We start from the raw sequence: 24,631 nt of genomic DNA on the forward strand, positions 1-24,631 counted from the left end.
TTTTTGAAGTACAAGAAGAAATGATGTTTTTATTTTTGTTTTCTTTACCAATATTTCAACGAGTAAAATCTTGTCACATATACAGTTTCAAAAAACAAATAGGTCTTATATATACATTAATACATGAGCAAACCTTGACCATCCATCATATCATGAGGACAATGACCACTTGAGTAAGATGAAATAAACCCTTTTATAAGCTAGCAGAGATACAATGATAAATTTAATCAGATATATCACATTTGAAATTTTCAAAATAAACATTGCACAAATTTTTTCAACCTCAATCTTTTAAGCAAAATGGTTATCAAATTATCATGAAAAGTTGCATCAGAAAATGGATTCTGACTCTGCTGGCTGAAGGGCGATGATCGTTTTGATGATAGATTCATTTTTAATAATGTAATCGAGGGTAAATTTTTATTTATTTTTAATACATTTTATGTGGCTACTACCTGAAAAGTGGTACAATTGATTCGAAGGTGATCCACACATCGTGGCTGCAAGAAAGAAATCAAGAAAAAAGAACCGGTCTCAGTTGACACTTTTAATGTACTCAAAGGTTTCTTCGACTTATCAGCCATGTGAATTGATCAACAGCCACCACGGCTCGAGAAGCTGATCCAGTCGAGCCCTCGTATCTGCAAAATTCAATCATATAGATGTCAAATAGAGAATCATTTGTTCCTTAACATAGAGTGGGGAAACAAAATATCGGGACTTAGACATTTGGATGGGGTCGGGTGTTATTAGCTAGACATCAGGAGTGAACACAATCGATCAGGCCCTATTCTAGCCCCGACCCTCGCCATGGAAATCCCAATCCGAACCGGGTATCCATAGCCTTTTTTAATCTGAGAGAAGACTTTCTCCCTGTAGCCCAGTAAACTAAGTATACATATTTAATTCAAACAAGGTAATCAAGCAAGACCAGTTGATGAAAACCGTTGAACAAAAATACAGCTAGGTTAAGAAGCAGGTTATTCGGGTCAGTTCTAGTTGGTTCGAGTTCCACGAATATCAGACTGGATTATTGTGTTTATACCCCTCCTAAACATGGGGCAAAACTTTATTTTCAACTGAGGAGGGTAACTGACCAGACAAAAGAAGGAATTCAATAGCATGCATACTAAAGAACTGATGGAAATAAGTCTCAGGAATTTTTGTTTGAAAAAACATGCCCCTTGTTTGTATTCAATTTGGGGAAATCATTTTTCTTGCTCTAAATTAAACCAGATATTACCAACATAATTTTTTTTCTTATCTTCCAAATATATTTTCACACATGTTCACATCTATTACATAACCATTTTTCATCAATTCATAAAAATAATATAATATTGTGTTATTCTTTTTGAAATATAACTGTATATGTGATGCACGACCATTACCAATTTAATACATGACACGATTTTATATTTGATGAAATTTCTCTTTTCCCAAAACACCAGACATATATCACAGAAAATGAATCCAAACAAGGCAAATACGAAGAATTCTTACAGTCCAACCACGAGAAACGCTGATGTCTGCATCAAAATAGCACCTTCACCAGCCTGGTTTGAGCTATTCAAGCACCTTGCACAGAACCAGTTCTCATGAATCGACGTGACTAGGTCTGCAAGAAATTCAACCCAACATTCTCAACAATCTGAAAATAACAGTTTCTGGTGTCGCAATTAGCATTTCTATAAACTATACATAGCTCGTTCAAAATATGGATATATTGATTTCATCAAGTTCTGACAAAAAACACAGTTTCCAATGTACTTGAAGAATAACAAAGCTAGAAAGTAATGTTATAAAGAAAATATAAAGTACTCGAAATAAATATCCCAGTTTAACCGCATATGATTTCAGTGTAATGGACCTCTAACGAATTGATGAAATAAAGATAACATATGATTTGGCAAACTCACATTGGTTTGTCCCAACAAAGAAGAACTCGGTCTGGAGTTTGTTTTTCTTAACAAAACCAACAAGCTGACTAAGTTCAATAGGATCTGCTTTAATGCCCTCTTGCTCTGCACTAATAGAAATCAAATCAAGCTTCAAAACACGTGTTTGCAGCCTAGCGACTCTAACGAAGCAAATAATAACTGTAGAATATTTTATGAAATGTTACATACCATAGTCAGAACTTAAGTAAATAACGACGGAAGAATAATGTGAATTTGTATTTATTCAAGCCAACAAAAAATCTTCACTTGCTCACCCCCACCGACAGTCGCCACACTATCTATCACTGGATTTAAACTTAATTAAAGGTAGGGACTGGGGAGGATCCTTTTTGTGAAGACAGAATGCACCATGGAAATTCATTATTGGAGTTCATCTCGAGAATAAGCAAATGACTACAATTTCAAGAAACCTTTTGAGCCAACATACTATGTTATCAACAAATATTGAAATCGAAGATGCACATAGAAAAATCAGCATGTTTTAAAGTTTGACATAGAAGATCTGAGAGAGCATGACTCAAAGGACCAAGCACTTAATCAATTTTTTATCACATACAAGGGGAAATCGGTGCATCACTGAAGTTAAGTCCTTAAAATCTGTGCACCAAACATCTAATCAAATTGATTTGGGTAAAAGAAGAATACAAGGATTTGAGGAATTTGGATTTTAAAGATTCAAAATTTTCTGATCTTAAAAGCCCAAAAATCCAAGTTTCGGATGGGAATACAAAAGGAGGCAGAAATTTCAATTATGGGCATTAGGATCAGATTTTGGAGTGCAAAAGTTTGAGAAATTTCAAAATATTGAATATGGTATCAGGAGTAAATTTCAAAGTCCCTAGTCCTTTATTTAATAAAATTGCATTTTTATTTATTCAATTAGCTTGGCTTAGTAATAAATCAACTGTCCATTTTATTATTTTGTTTAACTTAGGTTTGAGTAATTAACTTTCTAATCATTAAACAATAATTCTCTAATCATTAAAAAATAATCTTGTGTAAACAATTTTGGACTCGATCCAAATATATTACTGATTAACCTAGAGTGCTGGCTAGTCCATTTAATTTTGTAAATCAGCATTAAAGACGATCCTGACGATTCTATACTCTATAGTGGATGGCTTTGTTTGAGACTCTCTTTACATCCCACTGGTGATTTTCTATGAATTCATTGGTGTTGGTTTAAACATATGTGCAGGGCCCTTGGTCATTCCAAATGATATTCATGTTCGCATCGACTTTGACCCGTTTCTTCTCCGGATTTAAACAGATTCTTGATTAGCTATCAACATTCTAAAGCCTCACAAGAGGAGTATTACATTATCCTGAGAATTTTCTTGTTATTCACCTCTCATCGAATCTACATCGCACATTCTTCGAGAAGAAAGTGCAAATGCAAATACATTTGCTATTGATACTCACCATTTTCATGGTTTTCAAATCTCTATAATTGGCATTTCACGTAAATAAATATATATATATATATATATATATATATATATATATATATACACACACATGCTCTTGTTAAACTTTATTAATTAGGATTAGATTATATTTGCTCATGTTCTTTAATATGTATTTTCGGAGGTCTCAGTACTCACCTTTTTTCATTTTCCGAAAAACAGGACAATTTCTTTATTAAAAAACACTATAGGTGTACGCTGAAAGGAATTTTTATTCCTTGAAATACTTTCCATGATTATCTTTGATATTTTGCCTTTCTAGAGTTTGATATGATATTATAATATGAGCTCACAATATCTTTAAGATATTATCCTTATTTTTAAAAGAGTTTTTTCCTAATGAAATTGCTTTTTTGTCTAGGTTAAATATGACGCTAAGGAAAAAATGTGACTGTGATGAGAGTGAGGATTATTAGAGAGCCAAAGGTATTCGAAGACAAGTTTTGGAGATCGAAGCTAGCTCATACTGTTGTTGCCGAGAAGTGCTTACATCCTATGACACCAACACCTAATCATTGTGTTGATTAGGGTGTTGATTTTTGAAGGCTTTTTCTTTCTCGGTTGATGCATCCGATATAGTTTTTGTTATACGGTTTGTTAGAGGTGTAGGATGCAATTTGTTACTCGCCTTTATAAGGGAGTTGTTTGATTCTTTCACTAGTATTGGGTTTTTGTAAACTTACAAATTTTCTAGTGAATTATTTTGCCCTGAGGCACCGCACAAGTATTTGATACTTGTGCATAATTTATATCTCGTCTCTCTTATTACTATCGTTATTCCAACTACGTTTAGGTGTGTTAAAATTATAACTTCCGCTGCATGTTGTCGTGAGTGTTACAACACCTACGTACAACACCTATATTCTGAAACACACAACACTCACTCTCGACTTACACATACACTGTGGAAACAGAACTTTCAATTGGTATCAGAGCTTCCACTTGACGCTACTAAGTGAGATCCTGTTTTGTTTTGTTTTCAGAGTGAAAAGGGATTATGGAAGGAACAAATACTGTTTTCAGGCCTCCCGTGTTGGACGGATCAAACTATGCATTGTGGAAAGTAAAGATGAGGGTTTTCATAAAATCCATTGATGAAAGAGCTTGGCAACGTGTACTTGACGGTTGGAGTCCACCAAAACTCGCGGATGCTGATGGAGACACACGACTCAAACCTGAAAGTACATGGACTGTCGATGAAGTGCAAACTTCAAACTTCAATTCCAAGGCTCTCAATGCTATATTTTCATCTGTTGACACAAGGATGTTTAATCTAATCACCACTTGTGTATGCGCCAGAGATGCCTGGGAGATACTCCAAAAGCACTGTGAAGGATCTGCAAGTGTGCGTAAAACTAGGCTAAGGATGGTGACAGCAAAGTTCGAAAGTTTGAGAATGGAGGACAAGGAGTCCATTCTTGAGTATGACTGCCGGTTGAGACAACTCTCAAATGAATCACATGGCCTAGGAGATCCCATACCAAACGAAAGATTGGTAAACAAGGTTCTGAGATCACTTCCTGAGAGATTCAATGTCAAAGTTTGCGCCATTGAGGAATCTAAAGACACTTCGAACATCAACCTGGATGAACTCATGAGTTCCCTAAGAACTTTTGAAATGAATCTTGATCTGCAGAAAAAGGATAAAGGGAAGACTATAGCCTTTGAAGCCTCAACCGAATCATATGATGAAATTCTTCAACTATCTAAAGAGGTGGATAAGTCTGATCTAGGTGAAGAATCGATCTCTCTTTTTACTAAGAAATTTGGTGACTATTTGAAGACTATGAGAGAAAAAAAGAAAATTGGACAAAAGTCTGAGCTGCCCAATAACTCCACATTTGCAAAATCACAAAAGTTTACTCCTATGAAAGGACAGTTTCGACCAAAGACCGAAGTGCAAATTCAATCTAATGTCAGAAACCTGGACTCGGTGCAATGTAGAGAATGCTCGGGATATGGACACTATGCCAATGAGTGTGCAAATCGTCTTAGGAAAAACAAAGGCATGACTGTCACCCTGAGTGATGAAGAATCTGAAGATGATCAAGGATCAAATGAATCTGAAAATCACACATCATTATCTACTGTGATCAAGGAGAAACGCTCAATGCAAATCAATCCTTTGGGTGTTGCCACAGGTGTTGCAATACCTGGTCGCAACACCTCTTCGAATCCTGTATGTCTCAATTCTACAACCCTTAATGAATCAAGTCAGTCTGAAAATCAGGAAGAAGATGATGATGAGATCACTCTAGAAAGTGTGCAGACGATGTACGAAGAATTATATGAAGACTGGATCAAAAGAACCAAAGTAAATACAATCCTCTCCAAAGAAAATGTTGAGCTAAAGTCACAAATTTCGCGACTTGAAGTAATCTTAAGCAAGAAAGATTTGGAGCTATGCAAAGTCAAAGAGGAACTTGGAGAAGCAACTCAGATTCTTGCCAAGATGAATTCAAGTACATCCAAACTTGACTCACTTTTGATGATTGGACAGAATGATAAGGCTGGACTTGGTTATCCGAATAGTCTGTTTGAAACTGGAGAATCTTCCAATACTAAGGGAAAACAAACTGTTTTTGTCAAAGGAAGTGTTGAAACTTCAAATACTACACAAACTGAAAAGGGTGCTCCATCACAAGGGCGAATGTCTATCAAGAAGTCTAAATCCAGAAAGCGTCACTTCATCTGTCACTACTGTTTTAGACCTGGTCACATCAAACCCTACTGTTTTACACTTAGAGATGACTACAAAAGATGGGAATCTAAACAGGTGTTGCCACAGGTGTTGTACAACACTCGGCGCAACACTGTCAACAGGAAGGCATCGGTAAAAAAGGTTTGGGTACCAAAGACTAAGATTCAATGCTCTGTTATTTATACTTCATTAAAGACTAACATTGCAGGAATATGGTACTTTGACAGTGGCTGTTCACGCCACATGACAGGTTCTAAAGACCATTTGATTGACTATGTTGAACTAAGGAGTGGTCATGTGACGTATGGTGGAGGTGCTAAAGGGAGAATTGTTGGCAAAGGAACCTTGAATGTTGATGGACTGCCTAATCTGCACAATGTGCTTTATGTAGAAGGGCTTAACTCAAACTTAATAAGCATAAGCCAACTTTGTGATGACGGTTTGCATGTCAAGTTTGATAAAGACAATTGTGAAGTATTTGATAATACTAATACTCGTATTTTGACAGGTATAAGGTCTGCTGATAATTGCTACCAACTTGGAGAAGACTTAGTATGCAATCATTCAAAGGTGAGCGAATTAAACTTGTGGCATCAAAAATTGGGACATGCAAACTTCAAGACATTAAAGAATCTTGGTAAGTATGATGCTGTGAGAGGTATGCCTAATTTATCTTCTGGAATTCCGTATGTTTGTGGTGCATGTCAAAAAGGTAAGCAAACGCGTGTTCCTCACCAAGTGTTGCAACACTTTGGGACAACACGGTGTCTTGAACTCTTGCACATGGATCTTATGGGTCCAATGGAAGTGGAAAGTCTTGGAGGTAAGAAGTATTCATGTGTTTGTGTCGATGATTTCTCTAGATTTACTTGGGTAAAATTTCTTAGAGAAAAATCCGACACATTTGATGCTTTTAAGAAATTACATGCTAAGATTACTAATCTACACAATCTGAGGGTTGGTAAGATAAGGACCGATCATGGTAAAGAATTTGAAAACTCACATTTTATATCATTCTGTGAAAAGAAGGGGATAACTCATGAATTTTCAGCCCCTAAGACTCCTCAACAGAATGGAATAGCCGAAAGGAAGAATAGAACACTACAAGAAATGGCTAGGGTCATGTTAAGTTCTAAGAATATTTCAAAGAGATTTTGGGCCGAGGCCTTGAACACAGCATGTCATATTTCAAATCGTGTGTACTTAAGGAGTGGTTCTACTATGACATCCTATGAAATCATCATGGGAAAGAGGCCGAACCTCAAGTATTTTCATGTCTTTGGGTGTGTATGTTATGTTTTGAATGATCGAGAACATCTTGCAAAATTTGACTCTAAAAGTGACAAATGTTTATTTCTTGGTTATTCATCCAATAGTCGTGCATATCGCATGTATAATCTGAGAACAAGAACGACTATGGAATCTATTAACGTTGTGTTTGACGATCTTGCAGATCTAACAGGAAAAACAATCGAGGATGAAGTTGATGGGCTCCTGAATACAAGTGAGACACTGCCTAACTCAGATGTTGGACCCGGTGTTGTAACACCTGAGACAACACCTGCATTGGCAGAATCATTTGATGAACCAAAAGAGAATACTGAAAATGATGATGGTGTAACCGATGAGGGGATTGACATTCCCAGCAAGATTCAGAAAAATCATCCGTCATCTCAGATCATTGGAGAAACATTTGGAGGGATGCAAACTAGAAGAAAGGAGAAGATAGACTATCGGAAAATGATGGGACTAGTATGCATGACTTCCGTGTACTCTCAAGTAAGTCACTCTTGTTTTGTTTCACTCGTTGAACCCAAAAATATAAGTGAAGCCTTAAAAGATGAATTTTGGGTTGATGCAATGCATGAGGAACTTGAACAGTTTGTTAGGAATGATGTGTGGGATTTGGTTCCCAGACCCGATAATGTGAATGTCATTGGAACAAAATGGATTTTCAAAAACAAAACTGATGAATCTGGAATTGTTGTAAGAAATAAAGCTAGGCTAGTGGCTCAAGGGTATACTCAAATTGAAGGAATTGACTTTGATGAAACATTTGCCCCTGTTGCTCGGATTGAATCGGTTAGACTCTTGCTTGCCATTGCATGTCACATGAACATAAAACTATATCAAATGGATGTGAAAAGTGCATTTTTGAATGGCATCTTGAAAGAAGAAGCTTATGTAAGCCAACCTAAAGGCTTTGAAGATCCACACCATCCGAACCATGTCTACAAGTTGAAGAAGGCGCTGTACGGGCTTAAACAAGCTCCTCGAGCATGGTATGGTAAGCTTACAGAATTTCTGCTTGACTTAGGTTTCAAACGAGGTGAGGTTGATAAAACCCTTTTCATTCAAAAGTCAAAGCATGATATTCTTGTGTGTCAAATTTATGTGGATGACATCATCTTTGGTGCTTCTTCTCAAAAGCATGTTGATGATTTTGTTAAATGCATGTCTACCACGTTTGAGATGAGCATGGTAGGAGAATTGAGTTTCTTTCTTGGCTTACAAATTAAACAAATGCATGATGGTATCTTTCTATGTCAATCTAAGTATGCCAAGAATGTGGTAAAGAAATTTGCTGCCGAAAACACTAAACACTTGAAAACTCCAATGGGGTCGACTGAAAAATTGTCCAAAGACGATGTTGCTGCCGGTGTTGACAACACCCAGTATCGCAGCATCATAGGCAGTCTCCTTTACTTGAGTGCAAGTCGTCCCGACATTATGTTTAGTGTATGTTTGTGTGCCAGGTACCAGGCTGATCCTAAAGTCACTCATTTAAAAGCCGTTAAACGAATTTTGCGATATATATCTGGAACAGTTGACTTAGGCTTGTGGTACACCAAAGAAACAAACACCAATTTAGTAGGTTTTAGTGATGCTGATTGGGCAGGAAATTTAGATGATAGAAAAAGTACCACTGGGGGATGTTTTTATCTTGGTAACAATTTGGTGTCATGGTATAGTAGAAAGCAAAATTGTGTGTCCTTGTCCACTGCTGAATCTGAGTATGTCGCAGCTGCTAGTTGCTGTTCACAACTGTTGTGGATGAATCAAATGGTTAAAGATTATGGATTTAACAGTGACACTTTAATTATATACTGTGACAACTCAAGTGCAATTGATATTTCAAAAAACCCAGTGCAACACTCTCGAACGAAACACATAGACATTAGACATCATTTTATTCGAGATTTAGTTGAAAAGGGTATAATTCGAATAGAATTTATTAGAACTGAGAACCAACTGGCTGATATCTTTACAAAACCTTTGGACTTTGAGAGATTTTCCAATCTTAGGAAGTCTCTCAGCTTGTGTGCGCAATGATCACTCACGGATGTTGTCTGCGGTGTTACAACACCCGTGGACAACACTTGGCATGCATGTACATTTTATTTTTAGGATGCTAGACATATTGCATACATCATGTTTTGTGTATAGTCCGTACAAGTGTAGGATACTGAATGGCGTGCTCTCAGGTGTGAATCGAACTTTCTATCAAAATTCTCTGAAGTATGAAGTGTGCTCAAACTAAGTCGATGTTCATGTACTACATGATCTTATCCACTAATGACTTCGAAATATCCTTGAGCAATAAGGTGAAAAATAGAAAAGAGGATGAAATAGAACTAATTTTTGTTTAGAAGAAAATGGAAAAAGCTACCTAGAAGAGTCCAATGAAGACCGTTCTTCTAGTGTGGGAGCTACCACTTCTAAGTCAGAATACAGATGGAAAAAGCTACCTAGAGGAGTCCTTTGAAGACCGTTCTTCTAGAGTGGGAGCTACCATGCCTGAATTAAACATATTTAAGAAAGTTTGAGTCCAACCTGTGAGTGTTGCCAAGAGGTGTTGCCAACACCTAAGTACAGACTGATCACAGTTTTACCACATGTGTGTTTAGCTCCTTTCTGATCATATCATAGGCATAAACTTAGGTCATTCATACTGCTGTTTTGTGAATTCATCATATCCAGTGAGGTGCCAGTTTTTAATTCATGAAATTCGAAAGATAACCCAACAAACTTACTCTTGAATATTCTTGATTTCTAACTGATTGTGGGGTTAATTTGATGTGGCGTTTTGTTCTGATTGGGTTCTTGAAATAATAATTACACCGGTTCAGAAAAAGTTACCGTTGGGTGAGCGAAAATCTGATTCGGAAAGGGCTGTAGTCGCGGCTTAACAAATATTACCGTTGGAGGGTAATGCTTAAATTCTTACGGGGGTATAGAGATTAGCTTTACTGTGCACTCTTTCCCTCACATTCTCAATATTTCGCATACCCTTGTTGTTCATTTGTTTTTCGCGCAAATCATTTGTGAAAATTTCTGTGCAGTTCGAAATCTTTCTACCACTTTGTTTCGTGATTCTGCTGATGGCTGGGTTTGATCCTCAAGATATAAGGAGTGAAATGGCTGCAAGTATGGGTGACAAATCACCTAACACAACACCCACAGCCGAAACCGATGTTGCGGGGATGGAAATCGTGGGTGTGGCAGATGAACCAATCCCATTGGAAATTATCGCCCCTGGTGAACCCGGAAACGAAATTTATGCTGAGAATCCACCAGATTTCGAAGCCCTGAACAGAGCATTTCCCCCTGCCCCCATGCGCAGAATGTCAAAGAGACAAGCAGGGTTCGACCCGGACTTTGTTCCAACCAAGAAACCACGGGCTTCTACTACTTCTAATCTTCTGGACACCGATTTCTCATCGGGGGACGACTCCGATGATGCTGATTTTGAGTTGGTGGCTCGTCCCAGACCCACTGCTGCAGCAAAGGTATCGAGTTCTACCTCTGACACTGGAAAACAAACCCCCACTCAAAATCCCCAAAGTCCTGCTGGTGAAGGAACCTCAGGGAAAGCTGATGAAGATGAACAATCTTTGGCGGAATTTCTTGCCCACCTCAAGGAAGAAAAAGCTGCCAAGAAACAAATCCTTAAAGAAGATGAACCTGATTCAGAAATGATGAGGGAATTTGAGGAAAATCAACCTGGAGCCTCTGCTAGTTCCTCTTCCTCGTCCGTGTCTGACTTTGAATCGGAAGAGCAAGGTGATGATGACTCTGTGAACTCTGGTTCTGAAGCTGGCGAGTCTGCTGATGAGAATGCTGCTACTGGTGTCGGTGTTGAGGAGGATGTTGACAACATCGAGCACAACATCGACTCTACTGACTATGACTTAAGTAAGTCCTTTTCCCCCAAATTTTATTCCGAGGATGCCTTGGTGTTGTGGCCACTATTTATTCAGAGAGAACTGATAGAAGAGAAAAATATTGATGTGAATGCTTATGGGCGATACAACCTGATTGAATTTCTCAAGCACAGACGGTTGCTATCCACGGTTACTACTGCGGTACCATACTGCCGCCGTGTGGTACTGGAATTTTATTGTAATCTCTTGAAGAGTGTTGGAGTTGAGGACTCAGTGAAGTTTGGAAGAGTGTTTGTGCGGGATAGCATTTACAATTTCTCTCCGTCAGTGATCAATGCTTTCTATGACACCTCCGATGTTGAGGAAGCTGACGAGGAGCTTGACATACATTATGTCACCTCTGTACTTACAGGAGGAGTGATCGCTGTTTTCCCTGACTATCCCAAGAAGCTGAGTGCTGCTAATCTCACTTCTTTCTACTCTGTCCTTCATAAGACGGCAATTTGGAATTGGACCCCTTCAACTAATTCCACCACAGTGACCAGATCTCAAGCCATCGTACTATTTAATATTGGCACTGGAAGGCCCTTCAATTTTGGTAAGTTGGTGTTCAGGACAGCATTACAGTATGCTGAAGGGGATTTCAAGAAGACAAAACTGCCATATCCCTCACTGATCTATGGAATCCTGGAGTCTCAAGGGTTCATTCGGGATATTGATGAAGATCTCTGCCCGGTTAAAGATTTCTTGAAGATTTCTCCTGTGTATTTTAAAGGCAATAGACAGATTGATCTGCCTTGGATAAATTCCAGTGTTGCTCCAGATGTTGGCCACACTGAAAACACAACATCGAAGCCCCAGCCTGACCCTGCTGATACCTATGAGTCTCTCGCTGCTGGTCTACCTCCTGCACCTCCTCCTGGTTATGTTACATTAGCTGTCTCCTACCTTCGAGCTCAAATTGACTATGGTCGTCAACAGATTGCTCATGCCAAGAAGACGATTGACTATTATGAAAATCAAATTGCAGACTATGAGCTTCTTCTTGCTGCTAGCCTGCATTCTGGACAAAAAGGGGGAGTAGATGATACAGCCATAGCTGGAACCAGTGGAGCCCATATGGATGATGAAGATGATGATGGCAGTCATGATGAATGAGATTTTGAGCTTTTATGGTTTGAGTTTTTATGTTTTCTCTCTCTGGATGGTTCTTGTATTTCTTACCTTTTAAGCTGTCTTTTTATGGTTCTGTTTTGTTCCTCCTGATTAATGAACTATTTCGGTGTTATGACTTGGCTGTTGCAACATCTAACATACAACACTGGCAAATCGTTCAGGGGGAGTCACTGAGCTATCCATTCAGGGGGAGTTCAGCCTAATTGCTCACTTGTGGGTTGTTTTGTCCAGAAAGGCAAAAAGGGGGAGATTGAAAGGAATTTTTATTCCTTGAAATACTTTCCATGATTATCTTTGATATTTTGCCTTTCTAGAGTTTGATATGATATTATAATATGAGCTCACAATATCTTTAAGATATTATCCTTATTTTTAAAAGAGTTTTTTCCTAATGAAATTGCTTTTTTGTCTAGGTTAAATATGACGCTAAGGAAAAAATGTGACTGTGATGAGAGTGAGGATTATTAGAGAGCCAAAGGTATTCGAAGACAAGTTTTGGAGATCGAAGCTAGCTCATACTGTTGTTGCCGAGAAGTGCTTACATCCTATGACACCAACACCTAATCATTGTGTTGATTAGGGTGTTGATTTTTGAAGGCTTTTTCTTTCTCGGTTGATGCATCCGATATAGTTTTTATTATACGGTTTGTTAGAGGTGTAGGATGCAATTTGTTACTCGCCTTTATAAGGGAGTTGTTTGATTCTTTCACTAGTATTGGGTTTTTGTAAACTTACAAATTTTCTAGTGAATTATTTTGCCCTGAGGCACCGCACAAGTATTTGATACTTGTGCATAATTTATATCTCGTCTCTCTTATTACTATCGTTATTCCAACTACGTTTAGGTGTGTTAAAATTATAACTTCCGCTGCATGTTGTCGTGAGTGTTACAACACCTACGTACAACACCTATATTCTGAAACACACAACACTCACTCTCGACTTACACATACACTGTGGAAACAGAACTTTCATACGCCAAATTAAACGATTGTGGAAATACTCACATGATAGATACTAGACGAGAAGGTCCAGTCGGATCATAGTTTAGCAACAATGCAGCCTTCAGCGGTGGACCTAAATGTAATATGATTTTATTATAATCAGAAGATGGCAATGAAAAAGTCTTTCTGCGGCATTGGGCAAACATAGACATAGTACCAAGAATCCAGTTGAGAGGAGACAAATGTGTGGCAAAAACTTGTAAATTAGAAGTTTTTCATTTGAAAGCCAGGAGCACCAAGGATTTAAAAATGCTTCAAATGGTCAAAGATTACCTAAAGAACCCACATTATTTGCTGCCCATTTTTCCCAAATTTTGTGCACAAAACTCCAGTCCACAGTCATCTTCAGCAACTGCAAACATAAAAAAGAAAAGGACAACCTTTTTACTCGAAAAAGAAAAATGCCCGCATGAGGCAAATAGCAGACGGTCATTTCATCAAGCAATTCCCATGCATTCTTCATCAACCATCCCCTTTCTGTTCCAGGAATGCAATGAATCGAGCAGTTACACTATCATTCAAAATTGAAACAGGCACAGAGTAAATTTAGAAGCAAAATAAGGTCAAAGAAGGGTCTTTGAATCAAATTTGAAGTTGGAACGTGAATACATCCAGTAATTTTTGCACATCCCGCCAACCCAATGCCGGTCCCCGTTAACATACCAATTAGAAAGTGACAGCAGCGCTTGGGATCATGAATTGGAGAGCTTCACTTCCATATTCCATATCCAAGTGATCGAATTGTTCTAAAATTAAATTATTTTCTCGCCAAAGTTATAAAAACCCAGTTAAATTTATCGAACCAAACGGAAACGCTAGAATCTAAGCTCCAAATAAAAAAAACTTTTACAGTCAGAACCCTAGTAAAATTTTTCTGGTAACTAACTTTCAAAACTAATACAAATTTAACCTAAACCCTAAAGCACCTTTATTTAAAAAAAAAAAAAAAAGAGAAAGGAAAATTGCTCCCCTCAACCAGTAAGGCCATCTCCAACCCAGAATTCTATTTTAAAACAATTTTACTCTAAAATAGAGTAGTTTCTGCACCAAATACAATATTCATCTCCAACCCATCTACTTCAAATCTTACTCTAAAAAGAATATTCTCGAAATATTCTTTTTTATTTTATTTATTTCATTTTTTATAAATTATTAAATATATATTTTCGAAAAATTCTTTTTTATTTTATTTATTTCATTTTTTCTAAGTTATTAATATATATTTTTTAAATTTAGTGATATAATTATAATTACATTTTATATTCAATATATTTAATACTATATTTTTAATAAATGTGATAATATTACAAAAATGATTAATTTAATTATTTAAATAAATTATTGAAATCTATATCATACGAATTGAAATAGAAATAATTTCAATTGGTGAAATAAACTTAATACATGACATTAAATTAAATAACATATTACAAATACAACTTCAAATGTTTGAATGACCATATTCATCCCATAAATGATCAATTAAAGCATTTCGTAATGCATAATGAGCGTCTTTGTTTTTTATTTTTTTTATATCGAGCGAGAAATTCTCGAAACCTGATATGCTCATTGACAGCCATTTCTACCATTGGAGTCGATGCTTCCCTAGCAGCTTCAATCGGTGCATTAAGATCACGTTCATCTTCGATTATCATATTGTGCATTATAATACATGCTTTCATTATATCATTCAAATGATTTTTCTTCCAACCACGTGCTGGAGATGCCACAATCGCAAATCGTGATTGAAGAACGCCAAATGCACGCTCCACATCTTTCCTGCATGACTCTTGTTTCATCGCAAAATACTGCTTCTTCGGACCACGCGGGTCATGGATAATTTGCACAATAGTTGACCATTTCGGATAAATACTATCAGCTAAATAATATTCAGTGTCATATTCTTTTGATCCAATAGTATAATGAGCTGGAGGAGCAATTCCTTGTGCAAGATTGGAAAATAGACTGGAAGACTCTAAAACATTCATATCATTATTGGTTCCAGGCATACCGAAATATGCATGCCATATCCAAAGATCATAATCAGCTACCGCTTCTAAATTATTGTTGGAGAACCACTACGACCTGCATATTGTCATGCCCAAGCCGTGGGGCAATTTTTCCACCTCCAATGCATACAGTCAAGACTTCCCAACATTCCAGAAAAACCTCGTTGTTTGCCAATATAGAGAAGTCTGGCAACATCGTTGGCAATAGGCGATCTCAAGTACTGCTCCGCAAAAACTTCCACTATAGCTCGACAAAAGCGTTCCATACACTAAATTGCTGTAGATTCTCCTATTTGAATGTATTCATCAGTAGCATCCGCAGGTAAACCATATGCTAGCATTCTCAATGAAGCAGTTGTTTTTTTATTAGTCGATAGCCCGAGCCGTCCCAAACTATCACTTCTTTGTATGAAATAAGCATCGTGATTCTTTACGACATCTACTATCCGTAGGAAAAGATTTCGAGACATTCGAAATCTTCGTCGGAACATTGCTTCATTATAGACTGGATTCTCAGCAAAATAGTCGTTAAACAACTTTTGATCAGCAATTTCATGTTCGCGTCGGATGACTATGTGACCTGGAATTGACCCTCCGTGTGCGACTTATTGTTCTTGTTGGATGATGTAGGCAGCAACCAAATCTTGTTCTCGAGCTATAGTTGACAATATTGCTCTTCTTCTATTTTCAAAGTTTTCAACAAATTGAATATCATCTTCATTATCTGACAATGAAGATGAGCTAGATGAGTTTGCATCAAATAGAGAATACGGATTCATTTTTAATTGAGAATGAAGGTAAAATCTGTATGAAAGTATGAAACTATAGTTACATTATATAGATGTTTTGTAGATGCATTGTGGATTGGTAGATGAGTCTTGACCGGTAGCTGAGTTTGGACCGGTAAATGAGTTTGGACTGGTAGGTGAATTTGGACTGGTAGATGACTTTTGACTGGTGGATGGGTTTGGATTGGTAGCTGAGTTTGGACCGGTAGGTGAATTTGGACTGGTAGATACGTTTTTTCTGGTAGATGAGTTTTGACTGGTAGGTGAATTTGGACGGGTAGATGGGTTTGGACCGGTAGATGAGTTTGGACTGGTAGATGAGTTTTGACTGGTAGGTGAATTTGGACTGGTAGATATGTTTTGACTGGTGGATGGGTTTGGACCGGTAGATGAGTTTGGACTGGTAGATGAGTTTTGACTGGTAAGTGAATTTTGACTGGTAGATATGTTTTGACTGGTAGATGCGTTTTTGACTGGTAGGTGACATTCCTACTATAAATAAACTTCTTGTTGGTTGATTAAATCATAAACATTACAATCTACAAAAATAAAATCTCATTGCTCAAAGAATTTCATGGACTCCATTTTTCGATCAACTAATTACGCTATTGAAGAAGATAAACTCTTGTGTCATGTTTATCTTGACGTTTCGCAAAATCCTATCATCGGTATAAACCAATCCAAAGAACGATTTTGGAGTCGGATTGAAGAAGCTTTCAATGCTGGCAAATCGAATAACATGCAAGTACGCAATATCAGATCATTGCAATGTCGCATGCAAGTTATAATCCGTGCTATTAGAAAGTTATGTGGATGTGTTAGTATAATTGAAAAGCTGAAGCCGAGTGGCGCATCTGAAGAAGATATTGTAAGTATTTATTATTATATTTACATGAATACTCTAAGTCTATTTTTTATACGAGTAAGATATTTCTGTGCAGTTGAACATGACAAAGGATTTAATGGTGCAAGATAAAAATTTCACTAAAGGATTCAAGTTTGATCATGTTTGGCCTATAATGAAAGATATGGAGAAATTTTCGGCCAACGTCAGTGCACCGATACCAGTATCCAAACAACATGTCACAAATTTGGATTCATCACAATCGGATACTCAAGAACCAGAATCTCCAATATCAGGTTCCCCTGTAGTGAATTCATTTTCAATTAATTTAAGCAGTGATGAAAATGCAGGTGGAACTCCATCTCAACGACCTCTTGGAGTGAAAAAATCCAAATTAAAGAAAAAAAGAGAAGAAAATGTTTTGGAATTAATTTCTACGATGAAAGAAGGACATCGCGAGCTTATCAATGTATTGCAAAAAGGATATACCGATATGCAACAAAATTATGATATTAAGCTGTTAGCATTGCAAAATGAGCAAAAAAAACTAGAAATTCGACAACAACAAATAGAATTGGCTAAAATTCAGGAGGAGAATAAAGTGTTGTACATGGATCTAAGCACAATTGGCGATCCAGAAATGCGTCAAATTGTTCAAAATGAACGAGCAAGAATTATGCAAAAAAGAGATGCAGAACGTCATCAACATGAGGGCAACACATTTGGAAAATATTTAGGTGATTTTGGAGGATCTGGATCTGGATCCGGATCCGATTTTCCAAATTATTGATGATTTAGTTTGTTTATCTTTTATTATATTTGCATTTAAATTATCTAAATTCGTGTTTTTATTTTAATTGTGTACTTGAATGTTTAAATATTATTCAATAAATTTTCGTGTTTGACGTTTAATTATAAAATACTTTGTAAATTTATATAATTAAATATTTTAATTTGTATGATTTTATATTTAATTATTAAAATTATATAATAAATATTATCTAATTATTAAAATAATATAATAAATATTATACTATTATTTAAATAAATCTAATTATTAAATTAATATAATATATCATATTATTATATAAAACATATTTATAATATTAATATAAATATTTATAATTAAAAAAAACAAAAAAAAAATAAAAAAATAAAAAGAAAACAGCTGCGCCACATTTGGCGCAGAGCTTTTCTCTGCGCCAAATGTGGCGCAGAGAAGAATGGCGCTGCGCTATTTTGCAAATAGCGCAGCACCATTGGAGAAGCCCAAGCAGCAAAATAGCGTGAACGCTATTTTGCTGCTTGGGTTGGAGATGCCCTAAGCTTCTCCCCTTCTTCGCTTCCCCAGTCCGCTCTCTTCACTTGAAAAACTTGGGAAAATTAGGGAAAATGGACTCTACTTTGTAATTTTTTTTTTTGACAAAAACTTATGTGAGAAAAAATATTACTTTTTATGCTAAGAGTATTACTTTTTATTGTGAATATTGGTAGGGTTGACCCGTCTCACAGATTAAGATCCGTGAGACGGTCTCACATAAGACCGACTCTTTTTTTTTAAGATCATAACAAAATTTACTTTTATTTCTGTGTGTTTTTTTTAAAAAAAATCTATAATAAAATTTACCTCTATGTCACTATGTTTTAAGTTTAAAATCTGTAAAACACACCATTAAACATACTCTTTGCCAAAAAACGAGCAGAGAACCCTATTCCACCATAAACCTTCAGTTCCCGAAAAAACCCTTTCGTCGAGGCGACACAATCTCAACCGAAGGAATGACAAATGAAAATGTGGTAATTTTCGTGTTTATTTCGATTTGTTTCTTCTGAATTTTAGTCGTTTTTTGTGACTTATGTTTGCTGCGTGTGTTTGCGTTATCGAATGTGGTTTTCCACCATGGTCGACCATAAAAATTGGTCGAACTACTTTTGTGGTCGACCATAAACGTGGTCGGCCACAAAAGTAGTTCGACCAATTTTTATGGTCGACAACGTTTTATGTGGTCGACCATAAAAATTGGTTGTGGTCGACCATAAAAGTTGTTCGACCAACCAAAATATTGGTCGACCATCTTTGTTTGTTTGGTCGACCACATGTGGTTTTATGGTCAACCACAATTGGTCGACCAATTTTTTTTTCCTAACTTTACTAAGTTAATTTTTTTTGTCACATGTCTACTTGCCAAGAAGACTAGGCAGGGATGCAATTTTTCGGTGTAAATTGACAATTCAATCGAGATATAAAGAGATTGCTGAGAAGATTCATCATTATTTGAACAACGATGAGGGAACCCATTTTTTCGAGCAGTCGCCTTTTGGTAAATTAGTTAGGTATTATAGAGATTTTAACATTTCCAGCCAATATCTATGGTATTTAATAAGTAACCATATACTTGATAGTACTAGTGATGATTTGTGGATGATGGTGCGCAAAAAGCCTGTTAGATTTTCTTTGTTAGAGTATTTTTTAATAACGGGTCTCGATTGCGCTATAGAGCCCGAAGATTTACCAGATAGAGGTGTATTTGGCACCACACACTTTCCCGGTAATGCTGAGATTATTTTGAGTGATTTGGAGGGAATTTTTATTGTTCAAGAGCAGAATGAGACTGGTATAGACATGGAGAAGATAAAAATGGCTATTCTATACTTTTGTTGTGCCGTATTCGGTGAGACGGCTAGGAAAAAGACGACGAAGATCGACCCTAAATACTTGAGGCTTGTAGATGATCTGGATAGGTTCAACCATTATCCATGGAGTAGAGTAGCCTATCGGGATGCGGTCCGATATTTGAAGAAGGACCTTTTAGGGCGATATAATTACCTCACCAAGGCACATGGCCGGAAAGAGGTTGAGGGCAGCTTCCTTGTCGGTGGTTTTGTTCTGCCTCTGCAGATATATTATTTTTTGAATGTTAAAGTGGATTTGTTATCTTTATTTGTACCAGTAACATTGTTCGAAATTTGTGTTATAGATCCTCGCTGATGAATGTTAACTGAGCGTGACACAAAAGTTTGCAAGGAGAAGAGATGTGGACGGTTTGATGTTGCCCGGGATGTTTCAGTGGGTGACTAATACGTGGCTGTCAAACCGTGCCCCAACTGGTGTTGATATCGCTGCAGCCTTTGGTGATTGTGCTATAGATGTAAGTAATGTAAATAATATGAATTGATTTGATAAAATAACTGTGGACATTAATTTTAATTAATCTGATCTTTTATTAATTATATGCAGAATTGTCTTGAATTTTTGACTACTACTCCTAAGGAGCTAGTTTCACCGTATTATACGACCGGACTTTTGTTGATTCTGCGCCTGATGCGGTGATCACTCGGGTACTCGAGTTCTGTAGGCAAGGTCAAACAGTCATATGTAGCGAGCACCCTCTGGAGTCTCCCTCAGTCCAGCACATGCCTTATGCACATTTTTCTCCGGATGTTTCCGGCACTGTTTATGGTGATATTAGTATATCAGTTCAGCACACGCCTAATGCACACGCATCTCCGGAAGTTTCCGGCACCCGTTCTGATGATCCCAATAGATCCAACTCTAGCACCAGTTCTCCTATGTGTACGGGTCCTAGAGTCCACTTTGGACTCAATCCTACCCGCCACCCATCAACCTTGGAGCATCGTTTTGAGAGGCGATTGACTACCTTGGAGGATTCCGTGACGTCTATGCATGTTAAGATTTCAGCAGGATTTATTGAGACCAGGGCGTGTATCAGGGGTATAAATCTGGCCTTACATGACATGAAATCGAGTTTTAATCTTGCTTTCGATGAGTTGAGATCGAGTTTGACTGAACAAATTAAAGCTGGTTTTGCTGAGATGAGGTCTAACATGCTAGTGCATCAGGACAAAGATTATAGCATAACCTATAGCAGAGGACGGAAGAGGAAATCATCCGAGGCAGATTTTGGTGAGTTAATTTTATTAATTATATTTATGTTTATGTAATAGAATGATTTAGTAGAATTGTCATTATTAATTTAATTTGTTTAATGTACTCTATTAGGTGTGGATGATAATCTAACTAGGAAAATTGGCAGTAGTAGCCAAACACAACATATATTTGAGCCTAACCTTCCAATCATTACAGAGGAGTCCTCAGAAGGTGAGTTAATGCACTTTTTTATTTTATATTTCTGTATAGTACATTAAACATTATACTTTTTGTTTTTAGATATTCAAGTGACTCCGGATACACGTAAGTCAAGTGGCGAGACAACCACGTCGAGAGGTTATTACATTACGTTTTTTCTATTCATATTTGCATTAAAGTTGTTATTATTTTAATTTGTTTAATGTACACTGTTAGGTGTGGATAACAATCTAGGTAGAGAAATTGGGAGTAGTTGCCAAACCCAACAGATATTTAAGCCTAACCTTTCAGTCATTACAGAGGAGTCCGCAAAAGGTGAGGTAATGCAATTTTTTGAATTTATATTTATGTTTAGTATATTAAACAATATACTTTTTGTTTTTAGATATTCAAGTGACTCGGGATGCCCGTATGTCAGGTGGCGAGCAGACCACGTCGAGAGGTTATTACACAACACCTTGTTTTTTTTCATATTTACGCAGCTAACCATCAATTTGGGGCAATTATAGATGACGGTGTGAGGCCATTTGCGGAGACCGTGACACTGAAGGTCAACAACTTGCTGGCGCGAGTTAGGGCATTGATGCTCGACCGTTCGCCTAGTAGGATTCGAGGTTTTTGTGTCGAATATGAGAAGTCGTTCTACGGGCCCATGGCGATCGCAAACTCGCGTGTCACTGTCTCTGTAAGATTTTAGAGAGCGTTTAAATTTGTATAGTACTTAACTTAAAACATTGAAAACCTTATGTTTTGTTGAATTCAACACATCGGTGAAGCTCTCCGTGGATTGCTTGAGATGCAGATCCGACATCATGAAGTGACGTCGCCAGATGTGTCATTGATGGACATACATTTCTGCACTTCGGTCAGTTGTGGCCGAAGATAAAGATATAGATTTCAACATAAATCTGTTGGGGATGGTGAGCGTAGGGAAAGGTAGTGATCCAGAATGGCCATGTCTCTCGTGGGAAAAGGCACGAAGAATTCTCATCCCTGTCTACGGAGATAGGCGCTGGTTTTTGCTAAAACTCGTTACAGAGGTGAATAATTGCATTATATATGACTTGCAGCGAAGGCACGATCCCAACTTCAAAGAGCTGAATGAGAAAATAGAGCATATACTTATAAACGCTGCTCCTCTGCTATCCATTGTTGAGAACAACCCACACCCCGAGAGACCGTGGAATATAAAACTACATGATGAATTCAGAGCAAAGATTATACAGTACGTTGTAAACCTTCTATTTTAAATATAATAACATCATTTTTCCTTTTCTTAATTGTACAGTAAATAATAACTTCGCATTTTCTTTTCTTTTTTTGCAGTGAAGATTCCGGAGCATTTGTATCAGCTATTGCTGGACACTCTTTGTCTAGGACGAGTGCGCATTTAGTACTAACATTAGATGATAGATTAGTATCTGAGTTTAGATATTTCTTAGCTTGTAATATGTTCCTTAATGATTGGTCATTGTTGTGATGTATCGTACAATTGGTCATTGTTAAGTAATATTGGATCGCACATTGTTTCTTAAGTAATATTGGATCGGACATTGTTTGTTAACTAATTTAGATTTGTGGTCGATCACTCTCCTTTCTGGTCGACCAAAGAACACTTTGCTTGTGGTTCGTGGTCGACCATTGTGCTTCAAGGTGGTCGACCACAGTGCTTCAGGGTTTAAGGGTTTCAGGTTTAAAAAATATGAATCGTAATTTCACGATTATGTTAAATGTTATAATTTACATATGAATCACATAATCACAATTTCACTATTTTCTATATATTTTAAAAAATATGAATCGTAATTTCACGATTATATTATATGTTACAATTGTCATGTGTCACGATCTCACAACTATGTTACATTTTAAAAAATAGTGAATCATAATTTGACGATTATATTATAATTGACTTGTGTCCGATCTCACAATTAAGTTATATTCTAACAGAAATAAATTTTAATTTCACGATTATGTTATATGTTATAATTTACATATGAATCACATAATCACAATTTCACTATTTTCTATATTTTAAAAATATGAATCGTAATTTCACGATTATGTTATATTTTATAATTGTCATGTGTCACGATCTCACAATTATGTTACATTTAGAAAAATAGTGAATCGTAATTTCACGATTATGTTATATGTTATAATTGACATGTGTCACGATCTCTCAATTAAGTTACATTCTAACAGAAATAAATCTAAATTGCACGATTATGTTATATGTTATAATTTACATATTAATCACATAATCACAATTTCACTATTTTTTTATATTTTAAAAATATGAATCATAATTTCACGATTATGTTATATTTTATAATTGTCATGTGTCACGATCTCACAACTATGTTACATTTTAAAAAATAGTGAATCGTAAATTCACGATTATGTTATATGGTATTATTGACTTGTGTCACGATCTTACAATTAAGTTACATTCTAATAGAAATCAATCTTATGTTAGAGTAGTTGCATGTCGAGCCAAGTGTTGGCCGAGTGTTCACAAAGAAACTCTATGTATAAACAGTCTTTATTTTAATAATATTTGAAATTATTGTTTTGGCACTTCTTTATCTGTATACCCATGCTAGTTGCATAGATAATGTCCTTGAATATACAAATAGTAGAAAGAATATGAGATGCTCATATGATGAGTATCATGAAACTCATATTTGGAATACTGTATATTCTAAACAGTTCCTAGTCGATTCAGCCGCCGCTAAGAAGGATATAGGCCGCTCGAGTTCGACACTAGTATCTGCGATGTGAGTATCACTTCTTTATTTTTCTTTTCTGTTTATGTATATGTACTCTTCATTCAGATACCCTCATTGTCCTCAAAGATCCATAATTTAGTAAAAAATTATTTTCAACTAAACGATTTATTATTAATAAATTATTCGTATTTGAGGTTAATATATTTCTTTTTAGTAAATCATTTATAAATTTTTTTTGCATGTTTATACTTTGGTGCTGCTGTTCTTTGGCCAGTTCGACAAAAAACGGTTCCTCAAGTTGACAACATGCTTTTGAGTTTAGTGGAGGATTTGGATTTGTTTAACAAATATCATTGGGGTACGATAGCTTATAACGAAATTCTTAAAAGTATAAAACGAGATTTAACTTCAATCAAATTGAAGAAAAAGAAGAAGAACGAAAAGATTGTCGAATATAGAGCGTTTACTTTGAACGGATTTGTTCATTCATTGCAAGTAAGATATTTATTTGTTTTGTATTTATTTAGTTAATTTATTTAATATTAAGTTGGCTATAATTTTTTTTATTGCAGATTCCTGCATATGAATGTATTCCTAGCATTGCAAAGAAGTTCGCTAAGCGAAGAGATAGATATAACATGATACTTCCGCGTATGTTAGGATGGATTTCAAATGAT

General features: G+C 36.4%; 1 protein-coding gene across 9 annotated transcripts; it reads right to left on the minus strand.

Annotated features, from left to right (window-relative positions):
• Positions 1-354: 354 nt before the first annotated feature.
• On the minus strand, positions 355-14,445 carry LOC140808282 (uncharacterized). Of its 9 annotated transcripts, none has more exons than XM_073165360.1 (6): positions 14,083-14,437; positions 13,747-13,825; positions 13,477-13,546; positions 1,920-2,029; positions 1,504-1,618; positions 355-641 (listed from the first exon to the last, which is right to left on the minus strand). In XM_073165360.1, exons 2-6 carry the CDS (start codon positions 13,814-13,816, stop codon positions 557-559), a joined length of 450 nt encoding a protein of 149 aa, XP_073021461.1. In that variant the 5' UTR covers positions 13,817-13,825; positions 14,083-14,437; the 3' UTR covers positions 355-556. The 9 variants fall into 9 exon arrangements, 8 of the variants coding, with proteins under 8 accessions (XP_073021461.1, XP_073021460.1, XP_073021458.1 ...); XM_073165359.1 differs by having other exon boundaries at positions 14,137-14,436; XM_073165357.1 differs by having other exon boundaries at positions 13,747-13,984; positions 14,137-14,433.
• Positions 14,446-24,631: the final 10,186 nt, after the last annotated feature.

The sequence above is a fragment of the Primulina eburnea genome, chromosome 12 (assembly GCF_022965805.1).
Source record: "Primulina eburnea isolate SZY01 chromosome 12, ASM2296580v1, whole genome shotgun sequence".
NCBI classification, from domain to species: Eukaryota; Viridiplantae; Streptophyta; class Magnoliopsida; order Lamiales; family Gesneriaceae; genus Primulina; species Primulina eburnea.

Bases quoted from the DNA above. Each gene is read 5' to 3' on its own strand.
- LOC140808282 (XM_073165357.1), bottom strand. From the start codon at position 13,936: ATGAAGAATGCATGGGAATTGCTTGATGAAATGACCGTCTGCTATTTG. The intron at 13,547-13,746 runs GTAATCTTTGAC...TATTACATTTAG, and splicing joins AAATAATGTGGGTTCTTTAG to GTCCACCGCTGAAGGCTGCA. The intron at 2,030-13,476 runs GTGAGTATTTCC...GATTTCTATTAG, and splicing joins TCTCGTCTAGTATCTATCAT to TGCAGAGCAAGAGGGCATTA.